Source organism: Rana temporaria, chromosome 6 (assembly GCF_905171775.1).
Source record: "Rana temporaria chromosome 6, aRanTem1.1, whole genome shotgun sequence".
In the NCBI taxonomy this organism is placed as follows: Eukaryota; Metazoa; Chordata; class Amphibia; order Anura; family Ranidae; genus Rana; species Rana temporaria.
Window position 1 is genome coordinate 176,928,024 of NC_053494.1, and position 12,873 is coordinate 176,940,896.

The window sequence follows — 12,873 nt, forward strand, 5'->3', positions numbered from 1 at the left end:
ATGAGATCACTGCTTACTCACAGAGGCAAGAAGGGCAAAAGTCCCACTGAGCAGTTGTCGGCCTTGGTTACTGTAGAAAGCAAATTGTAGGACATGGAACACCTTTTGTTGTGATGCACCTAAAATTTATTTAGATGTTTTAAACAAAAGATTCAATTGTGTTTTAATCACTGGCTCCATTATGGGTGTGTTGACAGCGCCCATTGCCTCATCATTTTGGACACAAATCACTTACAGTGGTTGTTATTAATATTTAGGTAAACCTTTTGAAAACTCCCAATGGTCTTTCTCCTGGGAAGCAAATATCCTGGTGATGTGCGCACACTATACATCTTGTAGTCCATAGACCATCCTGGGAGCAAGCAAGAGAGGGGGGCTACATTCATACATATAGAGGTATCATAGAGAATGAACGTAGCCACCCTCTAACACAGCCATTCTAGGTTTTCTCCAGAGGTTTCTAGGGGTTCCTTGAGCTGTAGCTTATTGACCTCCTATTTAATGGTGCCTGCAGAGTTAAGCAGAGCCATCAGCATGAAACCAATGATCTTTATAATCTGCCTATAAGGGTTGCATTCTTCCTCCTGACCACCAATGTAAGGCGTGTTTTCCTAACTGTACCCTGATAAATTGAATTTAGTAAGGGAGACCTGGAAACTATTGTAGAGGTTCCTTTGGGATAAAACGATTGATAAATGCTGCTCACATCAGCAAGATAAAGGAATTTGGAGATTTGGAGGAGGCTGAGAGCAATAGAAGGGACTTTATGAAGTTAAAGCAGAGTTGCACCCAAAAATGGAATGTCCGCTTTTTGGAATCCCCCCCCCCCCTCCGGTGTCACATTTTGCACCTTTCAGGGTGAGGAGGGAGCAGATACCTGTGTAATACAGGTATTTGCTCCCACTTCCAGGCATAGATCACTGCGGTGACCTACGTCACGTCCGGAGCCTATTCCGCCCCCGCAGCACGACTCGTGAATGCGCAGTAAGGAACCAGGAAGTGAAGCCGAAAGGCTTCACTTCCTGATTCCCTTACCGAAGATGGCGGTGACAGTACCCGAGAGCCGAGGGACAAATTGGCTTCAGAATCCGACTTCGCAGGCACCATGGAAAATGTAAGTGTCCATATATTAAAAGTCAGCAGCTGCAGTATTTGTAGCTGCTGACTTTTAATAAATATATATATATATATATATATATATATATATATATATATATATATATATATATATATTATTTTTGGGGGCGAGACTCCACTTTAAGAACATACAGTATATACTTGAACATATTTTTTTTTCTTTTCAAACCAGAGCTTAATACCACTTTAATCCTTGGTCAAGTTAGCCCATTCAAATGGAAAATGTTCATGTTTGACTGGAGCATTCCTACAAAAATGTTTGTGTGCTTACATGTTTTTGGTTTGTTTTAACTATAATGTTCCAATTTTCTTTTTACAGATAAGAAATTCATTATTGCTAATGCCAGGGTCCAGAACTGTGCGATTATTTACTGTAATGATGGCTTCTGTGAGATGACGGGGTTCTCAAGGCCAGATGTCATGCAGAAACCATGCACCTGTGACTTCCTCTATGGTCCGGAGACCCAGAGACATGACATTGCACAGATAGCGCAGGCCTTGCTGGGGTCAGAAGAAAGAAAAGTCGAAGTCACCTATTACCATAAAGACGGTAAGACAGAAGCTTCTACATTGATGTCTATATTTAGAGCCATATTGATTAATCTATATTAGTTTGTTCTTGGCTTGTTCTGGCAATATGTTTCATGTCCTGTATGTCAGCTGTGTTTAAAGAAGTCTTTAGGGAGCTGCTGTAGAGGAGGATTTAGAGGAGGTGTGTGAATGTAGGTTGAAGGCCTTGGAGATAATTACTCATTAGTGAAGTGTAAAGGATGCCTATGGAAAATTCAATTTTTTGCTCTATCATTCTTTATTCTAGTGATGGTGTTCCTAATAAATGTTGCATGACTTTAACACCTCTACGTGCCGATTTGTGAAAATATGCAAACTTATGTATTTTTCTAATTCAGTATTTATGAGTTTTCAGTGCTTCTCCTATGTCATATAGTCACATGTGTTTGAAGTGAGAAAACAGCGTGACTTCCAGCATGCAATGTAGTTTCCCACAGTGCAAATAAAAAAAAAAAACTTTTTTCGTACCTCTTATGTGCTTTTTAGAGGAGTTTTTATTGCATTCTATTGTATGCAATCTAAAGCGTAAAAAAAATACATTCCAACACAGAGGAATAGCTAAAAGTTATACAAAGCGAAGTGGGGCTTTATCATACCCGATGACTGAAAGTAGATTAGATGTGACGGGAAAGAGAAACCTGTACTGAATGTAATTGGAACACACAGCTGGTAAATAAGAGAAAACAAGAATATGAACTTAAAGTGGTTGTAAACCCTTTTTTTAACAACTTTATGCTACAGGTAAGTCTATATTAAGGCTTACCTGTAGCTACCCAGGATATTTCCTAAACCCTCACGGTTTCAGAGATATCCCCTGTGTCAACATGTGCCAACTCATCGGCACAGGCGCACTAGGGCAAACTGAAGCAATGGCACCTATGTGTCTTTGTGCAGGGAGGGACGTCATAGCGGCTCCGGCCAATCACAGAGCCGGAGCCAAGATACCCGGAAGTAACTCCGGGACGACATGTCAGTTTGCCAGAGGGGGAATACGTGAACGGCTGCGGGGGGTTCAATCTGAGGTAAGTAATACATAATGAGCTGGAATGCTATGCATACTAGCTCATTATGCCTTTGTCTTGCATTTTCTTTTGGGGGGGGGATTTTTGGACGAGGGTTTACTTCCTCTTTTTATAATAGCAGCCTATGTGACTACTATGGGGGACCAAAGAGGCCCGTTTGTTATATGCAAAGGGCTCATATCAGATTTAGTTGTAGCCTTGTCAGCAGCTGGTTGTCAATCAAGCCCTGATGAAGAGGGCGCTCTTTGCCCCCCCCCCCAAAAAAAAAATACATTGAATACTTTTTCGTTCCCCTGACTTTTAGTGGAATAAAGTTGTATCTAGATCTCTTAGCAGTGGTGTATTGCTTCAGTTTCCATTTTTATTGCATTACACAACAAGTCAAGGAAAATGTGAAGATCCACTGGGATGTAGAAGCCACCTATCCAGAAACCAGATCCTATACTGTACATCAAGATCGATACTTTAAACTAGCAATGTCAGTGAGATAACCCTGTGGGTACAGTGCTATTTTTCCAGTTCCACAATTAAGAGGAATCCATGTGCCCATTCAAGGCAAAGTTCTCTTGGTTCCCCCTCTACCCATCTGACCAAATAATTATAAATAATACAAACTATTCTCACAAAATAACTCCTAGGGGGCGATAGTGAGAGCCTCCCGTGGTCAGAGGTATTGTGAAACAGATTAATGGGTTATCAACATGTGTACCACTATCACTTTCAGGTGAGAGTCAGAGCATGTTCCTGTTTGAATATTTTATTATGTTTACATAAGGCATACCAAAGGTCATACGAATAATACCATTCATATTAGTACAAAACAATGAAAAGAGTAAAATGCAAAAAAGCAGTTATAACTATGCTTCTCACATGAAGTATATAGAACCAAATGTAAGGAGTATTCCTTAGTGTAACATTTCAGTTATCATAACAATTTAGTGATGTTATTCTAGCTATCATCAATAACAATCATATATAATCAAGATGGGAGAATATAAAAAGGTAATATTTAGTTATAGCGAAAATGGAAGAAGATAGCGTTTGCTCGATATAGCGTGTCAAAATAACCTAATATAGGAGAAATGAATGAACTATTCCAGGGCCAAGTTCCTGCTAATTGGCTTGGCGTTATCTGGAGATTACCGTAAATTTCACTATATAAGATGCACCTGACCATAAGACACACCCAGGTTTTAGAGGAAAACAAGAAAAAAAATATTCTGAACCAAATGATGTACTAAAATATTTAATATTATATTACTACTATAGGTGGGTGGTGGACACAGTAACACCAGCTCCCCTATCAAATCAGCTCAGCTACACTATACCTGGGTGTTGGTGGACACACAGCAACCTCCCCCCCTCCCCTCCCAGATCAGCTCAGGGTGGCAGGGCAGACACAAACACCCCTTCAGCCTCTTCTATCACAACAGCTCAGGTGATGGACAGTGGATACCATGCCAGCCCACACCTCCCACCCCCATTATCACCAGCTCACCTCAGGCAGTGGAGGACACTGCCATTACAATGCACACCCCCTCTGGCTGTCTCTCAGCGTCAGATACACCCAGGCAGCAGCTAACAAGGAGGACTGAGGACATCGTTAGCAGCCGCAGCGGCCAGTGGAGAGAGGCAGGAAGTGAGACTGGACCAGACCAAAAAGCGCCGGGGGTGTTCCAGCTGTAAACAAAAAGCCAGCCAGGGCTCTTGTCGCTTGCAGGATGGTGTCACATCTTGCGGGTGTCAACTTACCTGGGTGCGGAGCGCACCATTATAGCAAAGCCGCTGGCACCCCCCATGTTTTGGCACCTGGGGCAGACCGCCTCCCCCCGCTCCACTTGGTATGCCCCTGCAAGGACCTGCCTCACATCCTGTCCTCTCTCTCTTACACAAAAAAGCAGAGTGTATGTATTCTGACACAACGGTGGCGGCGACGGGGGGGCGGGGCCTGCCCAGTATTCGCTCTATAAGACGCAGGGACACTTCCCCTATTTTTTGGGGGGGGGGGAGGAGTGCGTCTTATGGTGCGGAAAATACGGTAAGTTATATTCCTAACTATTTCAGATGACCCTTGTTTTGATTGGTTAAACGTGTTTGTAAGAAAAATAAAGTAAAACTAAACCAGTTTGAGAAAATGATAGAGTGGAGCCTATATTAATATCCTCTGGAAATATTCCTCAAACTCCCTCATAGAGACAGGAGGTAGGAAATGCTCAAACCACAAGGCTCCACAAGGCTCCACAAGGCTTCATAGTTGGATATATTGTCAAGAAATATTGCTTCTGTTTTTGCGTGAATCATGGATTGAGTAATCCTGTTTTTGACTGATAAAATACATAGTGAGTCAGATTTCCATGCTGTCGCAATAGTCTGCTTTGCTGCTGTGGTTATAAAGAGCATTCGTTTAAATTGATGATGTGATAGGGTGTGGGGTTTACTGTTCAGGAGTTCTGTAGCTGGATCAGGCTGTAGAAGAATAGTGTTGAACATCGTGTTAAGGATGAGTTGACTATTTTGCATGGGAATGCAGGCCGCACCTACCCTGCCCGAATACCAAAATGTATATACCTATTTAAATAACAACTCAAACCACTTATTGGCAAAGAATTGTCCGCAGCACTTTTATTGGTGTATTCAAATCAATAAATAAATAATAACCATATTCTGATAATTTTATTGCTTCATAAAATTCTTACAGTTCAACAATGAACTTAAAACAGCTCAGTCTTAAAGGAATCGAGCATACAGAATATTTATAACCAAAGTCCCCCCTACAATTACGTAGGGTGACAGACCACATAATCGTGCTTAGCAACAAGTGAGGGAGGGTGGGGAGCTTGTTGCACCTTCACTGCCTGGCTGGGAACTGGCGGGAATACACCTGTGAGAGGGTCCTATATATATAATAAGCTCCTTTCCAGAACATTCACCATGGGTCACATGACCATCTGGGAAACTCCCAATAGCCTTGAGACTGTTAACCCCGCCCCAGCCCCATTTGAAATTCTCTTAGGCCTCGTACACACGATAGGATCGCCAGAGGAGAATGGTCTGAAGGATCGTTTTTATCAGTCCAAACCGATCGTGTGTAGGCCCCATAGGTTATTTAACCTTTGGTCAAAAAAATTAGAACTTGCTTTAAAATTGAACCAATGGACGCCTAACCGATAGGTCAAAAATGATCGTTAGTATGCAAAAGCATCGGTTAAAAATCCACGCAAGCTCAGAATCAAGTCGACGCATGCTTGGAAGCATTGCACTTCGTTTTTTTCAGCACGTCATTGTGTTTTACGTCACCACGTTCTGACACGATCGGTTATTTAACCTATGGTGTGTAGGCGTGACGGACCATCAGTCAGCTTCATCGGTTAACTTAAGACAACTGTCCTTCAGACCGGTTTCATCGGATGGACTGATCGTGTGTACGTGGCTTTAAAGGGACATTGCCCCAAATACATTAATTTTTACATATCCTTAGCTATTTATTTAATTAATTCTATTTTATTTATTTCTAAGGGGAGGGGTGACCTCATGCCCATGCTGTCAGGCTCAAAGCCTTAAGCCCTCCTAGGTCATTCCCACCGTATATGCGTTTGTGTACCAGGGGTAAGGCAGCCTCGGAAGCAATGGGAAGGACATTGTGGAGAGAATTTTGAAATTCTGTCAGGAACCAGGTTCCCTTTTCTTTTTTTGGTCGGATGACCAGACCACAAGCAGACTCTGACAAAGAGAGAGAGAGAAAAAGAAAAAAAAACCCTACCGAACCATCCCACCCAGGTTCAGGCTCTCCTGGCGTGGAAGGTCCAGAATAATGTGTATGACGATATCGAGACATCAAGAGCTACGTCTGGAATCTATGGTTTTAACCCATGCTTATTTGACCTCTTTTTAACTAAAGGGGTCAACATCTTATGGTAAGGTGCCATCCATGAGCACTTTTTTGCGGTGATTACATCTTTTTCTTCTTGTGGTGGAGGTGGAAGCCTGTACTGATTAAGTGGAATAATCCTTCAAGCTTTTGCTTATTATTCACTGTTTGGACTTTTTTCTGCACATTATTGGTTAAAGATATCTCCCTATTAGGGAGTCTGTACTATGATGGACATTATCGTTTTGCAGTCTTATTATCAATAATAATATTTTATATTTTCTCACTATTTATGATGAATCATTGTTGCTGATTATTCACTATTGATTAGTCATTATTTATTTATTTATTTAAATTTAGATGATTAATTTCCCTAGCGCCCCCGTTTTCTTCACTTATTCACATTGTTACATATCACTGTAATTTTGGGGTAGCAGCTCAGGTTATTTATTTATTACAACATTTTTTATTTATTTTTCTACTTATATTTTGGCGCAAGATTCTACCTCCCAGGAACCAGATACCACCTAGTGAGCCAGAGCATGTCCCAAAGCTCAGGTGACTTCTTCAATTACAGAAAGATTTTTCCCCACCTGTCTTCCTATGGGAGAAATTTTCCCATCAGTGGTCACTCTGGTTACTTATAAAACCCTCGGCTTAGCACTTTTTTTAATAAGATTATGATTGCTGAGGAGTACTTGTTATCCTTCTAGATGCTTTGGGGGGAAATCTTACAGGCGTGTAAAAATGTACATCATTTTATCACTCCAAGAACACAAGGCCGCGTCGCGGTTGATCCATCATGTAATCGGAAATCCCAGAATCATTTGCTAGGACGTGACAGGCAGAACGATGCTGGGGCCTGGGCTTTACAGGGGCCAATTCTCTAGGGCTGTGTACTTCCTTATTAGTGGCACAGCTCCAGGAATACTTTTTCATAATGCAATAAATGTCAAAATCCCTTTTATATATAAGATTTGGTCGGTTTGTATAATAATTATATGGTTTGTATGTGTGTCTTTGATTCCTGCTTGCCGCTGAAGGATTGAAAATAAATAATTATTTGAAATTATTTATATATTTTGAAAACGACAATAATTTATAACTCGGCTGTGGAAGAACACATATATTTCCCAAGTCAAGAGCTGTTCTAATGTGAGCCTGAGGCAGTGGTTTCCTCCAGAGAGTGCAGCCGTAATCTGGCTTTGCTGACTAATCACTTAACAAAATTTGACACAACGGACCATGTTTTGTTCGTTTTACTTAGCTGCCTTCACATCCAGCTCCATTTTTCTCTGTGTCTATATATATATATATATATATATATATATCATTTTTTTTTAACAAGGAGGCACAGTGGGCATAACTTATACCTTCATCAAAAAAGAATATAGCAACTTCATATATATATATATATATATATATATATATATATATATATATATATATATATATATATATATATATATATATATATATATATATATTTAAAGGTGTTCTATTGGGTTGAGGCCAGGACTCTTTTCAGGCTAGTCAAATTCCTTTACCCCAAACTCGCTTATCCATGTCTTTATGGACCTTGTAGTTCAATTTGGTGACTTCTGAAGGCAAATGGTTCCACTAGATTTTAGTTAGGGGTATCAAAGTAAAGGGGGATGAATACAAATGAACGCCACACTTTTCAGATATTTATTTGTAAAAAAAATGTTGAAAACCATTTATAATTTTCCTTCCACTTCACAATTATGTGCCACTTTGTGTTCTATCACATAAAATCCGAATAAAATGCATTTACATTTTTAGATGTAACATGACAAAATGTGGAACATTTCAATGGGTATGAATACTTTTTCAAGGCACTGTATTTTGTTGTGTTTTCATAGATTGCTCCATGGGTCTGTATAAGCACTGTTTTCTCTACCAAGCTTCTACTATTCATTATACAATGAGGCAATGTACTTGTTCTTGTTATAAAATAATAATAAAATATCATTTATTCAACAAATTATAAAAATGTATATATTTAAATATATATAACTGCATTTTTTGGACTTTTTTTTATATCTGATTTGATAAAAAGGTTGTGATGTTATCAGTTACCTCTGATGTTTGTTTTTGTTGTTCTCTCTATCCCCACCGGATAGTGGACAGCATACATGTTTAAATGATTTTATCATTTTCTGAATCTGTATTCATTTTTTATAAATGAGAATCACAGTTGGTGCTTGTGAATGCATGAAATCCTGTCTTTTGCACATAAAGTATTGATGGCCTCTTTGAAATTATATGAAATAAGGTTCTGCACAGGTTTTCTCTTTCCTAGCTCAGAAAGTTAGAGAGTATAATAATGTGATATAATAAAGTAATAATACAAATGTAATGCCGCGTACACACGATCATTTTTCGGCATGAAAAAAACAACGTTTTTCGGCATGTAGAAAAAACATTGTTTTTTCCAACTTCATCATTAAAACGACGTTGCCCACACACGATCGTTTAAAAAAAAATGCTCTAGCAAAGCGCGGTGACGTACAACACGTACAACGGCACTATAAAGGGGAAGTTCCATGCGGATGACGCCACCCTTGGGGCTGCTTTAGCTGATTTCCTGTTAGTAAAAGACGATTTGTGCTTTTCTGTCTGTTACAGCCTGATGAATGTGCTTACCTCATTATAAATGGTAGTTTTACCAGAACGAGCGCTCCCGTCTCATAACTTGCTTCTGAGCATGCGCGGGTTTTTAACGTCGTTTTAGCCCACACACGATCATTTTTTACAACCCGAAAACCGACAGCATTTAAAACGTCGTTAAAAAATGCAGCATGTTCGAGAATTAATTTTTTTCGTTTTTCAGAACCCGAAAAATTATGTGAAGCACACACACACGATCATTTTAAATGACATTTTTTTAAAACTTTGTTTTTTTTCATGACGAAAAGTGATCCTGTGTACGCAGCATTAAACTTTAGGATTATGGTTTTAGGAGTGGCAACTTTAAACTTCAGTAGCACTTGAGTTCTAAGCAGTGCTTAAAGCAGTAGTACATTTTACCACGTTCAACCCCTTGCCGATCAGCGCACGCACATTTACGTCGGCAGAATGGCACGGACAGGCAAATGGGCGTAAAGGTACATCCCTTTAAATTTGCCGCCATGTGGGCGTGCGCGCGCCCCTGCCGCGAGCTCTGTGACCATGCCCACAGACTTAATGTCTGCCGGATGTCCCGTGATCGTGTCACAGAGCGGCAGAATGGGGGGATGCCTTTGTAAACAAGGCATCTCCCTGTTCTGCCTAGTGACAGGACACTGATCGTCTGCTCCCTCTCATCAGGAGCAGGGATCACTGTCGTGTCACAGTAAGCCTTACAGTTAGAATCACTCCCTAGGACACACTTAACCCCTTCTCTGCCCCCTAGTGGTTAACCCTTTCCCTGCCAGTCACATTTATACAGCAATCAGTCATTTTTATAGCACTGATCGCTGTATAAATGTGAATAGTCCCAAAATAGCTTCAAAAGTATCAGTCACGATAAAAATCGCTGTTCGCCGCCATTACTAATAAAAAAATAACAATAAAAATGCCATAAAACTATGCCCTATTTTATAGACGCTGTAACGTTTGCGCAAACCAAAAAATGTCTGTCCTTTTTTTTCCCCACAACTAGAGCTTAACTTTGGTAGTATTTGATCATCTCTGCAAATTTTTATTTTTTTGTGCTATAAACAAAAAAAGACTGACAATTTTGAAAAAAATATATATATTTTCTTAATTTCTGCTATAAAAAAATATAAATACATAATATAAAGCCTTTATTATAGGCTTACCTATAGGTAAAAGTCATAGATGGGAGTTTACTCCCAATTTCACAGTTCAGCAGAATGGAACAAATGAATTTCTGATCTTAAGTTATAAGTCACAAATTGTATTGAATGTGTTTTATAGCAGAAAGGAAAAATATATATATATATATATATATATATATATATATATATATATATATATATATATATATATATATATATATATATTTTTTTTTAAATTTAGTTTTGTGTTTATAGCTCAAAAAATAAAAACCAGGGGGTTCTATATAGCTATATAACAAGGTTGGGAGCATGATCAGAAAGTGCCGGAGGACAAAGGAACAGAACAATTTGGGCCAAAAGAGTGGCCGTCCTTCCAAAAAAAAAAGATGACAGTTGGAAGTTATTTTTGTAGACTAAATTGAAAACTCACTCAAACTCATAATCAGTGGCATGCAGAGGCTTTTGGCAGTAGGAATGCCAGCTTAAGCTTTCTCCAAAATGTTCTGCTTGTAGATTCTGAATACAAAACATGTTTAAAATTCAGCCTAAGAAAATGATAAAGTATCAACACACTGAGATCAATCACAATAAACTGTTTTATGTGCTTAAAGTAGCTCTAAACAATGCCCGTAGTCTCCAAAAATAATTGATACACAACCACTACTTAGTGGCCCAGTAATCTATTTTATGTGAAATTGTTTTTTTCTGTACAGTGGAACCTCAGATTTACTGAGTGTTTCGCAATACGAGCACTGTATTTGAAAGAATCCTAACTCGGTTTGCGAGTGCTGTCTTGCAAAACGAACAGGATTCAGGCCAAAGTGGTGTGCACTGCCGCGTTTGACCTGAGGTGGGGGGGCGCCGGACCCAAACGGCGGCGATTGGCTTGGAAATGCTCGGAAAGACGCGGAAATACTCCATTTACAAACCTTTCCAAGTTTGTTGAGGTCAGCTGAGCTGTCCTCGGGACTTTCCGGCCGTTTCCAAAGCTTTCCGGTGCCCCCCCTGGTTGCATGCGGTATTGAATGCCATTGAAGTCAATGCGGAACAAATTATTTTCGTTTCCATTGACTTCAATGGGGAAACTCGCTTTGATATGCGAGTACTTTGGATTACGAGCATTCTCCTGGAACGGATTATGCTCGTAATCCAAGGTTCCACTGTATATCTGCTTCTTTGTGATGTTCTTTGTGAACTCCCAAAACATTTGTTTGTTTATAATGAGCAGTTGTGGTCATTGTGCACTGCTTTATGCACACTACAAATCCTATAATCTATAGTCCCTAGTCCAGAGAAGGTGACTACATTCCTACATACGAGAGGGTGATGATAAGTATTTAACCTTACCCAGTAAGAGTGTACTGGCCAATTTATAGTGAATATGGCAGCGCCTCCAGAAAATTCAGTGTGGAAAAGCATAGGACCATAATTCCGTTTCTCCAGGGGAAAGGTGCAAAGCAGATCCATGATGAAATGTCACAAACTTTGGGTGACAGTGTCCCTTCATATGCAACAGTTAAACGTTGGATTGTCAAACTGGCCATTTCGGTGTTGAAAGTGAGAAACCTGTTGGAAGGCCTGTTTCTGTCTCTGTGCCTGCAAATGTAAAAGCCATCCATGACATGATCATGTTGAAAGTAAGAAACCCAGTGGAAGGCCTTTTTCTGTCTCCATATGCTGTGTTCCCGTCGAAGACTGTGCCTGCAAAAGTCAAAAGTTTTGGGATTCACTTTGCTGCTTTCTCTTTTCCAAGTCGTTGTGGATAATGGCACCAACTCTCTCATGTGATATTCCCAGATATGTAGCAATACTTTTGACTGATATTCAGCGGTCCTCCATGATCATGACATGGATGGCTTTCGTATTTGCAGGCACAGAGACAGAAACAGGCCTTCCACTAGGTTTCTCTCTTTCAACACCGAAATGGGCAGTCTTAAAATTCACAACCCAACGTTTAACTGTTGCATATGAAGGGCCACTGTCACCCAAAGTTTGTGAAATTTCATCATGGATCTGCTTTGCACCTTTCCCTGGGGAGAACGAGGAACATGATTATGGTCCTATGCTTTTCCACATTGAACTTTTCTGGAGGTGCTGCCATGTTCACTTTGGAGCTGAAAAAGAAAGATAAGTTAAAATCATAGGTAGTTTTTTTCCCGAGCCATTAAATATAGATAAATTGGCCAGTACACCGTGCAATTTACAGCTTCCTAGTTCAATTTTTTTGGGGTAAGGCTCAATACTTATCAGCACCCCCTCGTACAGTGGGACCATAAAGAAAAAACATAGCCACCTTCTAGCAGGAAGTGACATCACAGCAGCAAAAAGAAAGGGGAACTTGGAGATTTGGAGGAAGCTGGGAGCAATAAAAAGTACTTTTTAAAACTAGGAATGCTTACTTGAGTTATATATATATTTTTTTAAGTATATGGAAACCCTCACCTTATAACAAAACCCATTCCCTTTAAAATAG

General features: G+C 39.8%; 1 protein-coding gene across 1 annotated transcript in view; it reads left to right on the plus strand.

The window, feature by feature from the left end:
- Positions 1 to 12,873, plus strand: part of KCNH7 (potassium voltage-gated channel subfamily H member 7) — a 572,057-nt gene that overhangs the window by 46,415 nt on the left and 512,769 nt on the right. Inside the window, exon 2 of the mRNA XM_040357854.1 lies at positions 1,457 to 1,687. Within this exon, the coding sequence (XP_040213788.1) occupies positions 1,457 to 1,687 (231 nt within the window). The remainder of the gene's footprint in view (positions 1 to 1,456; positions 1,688 to 12,873) is intronic.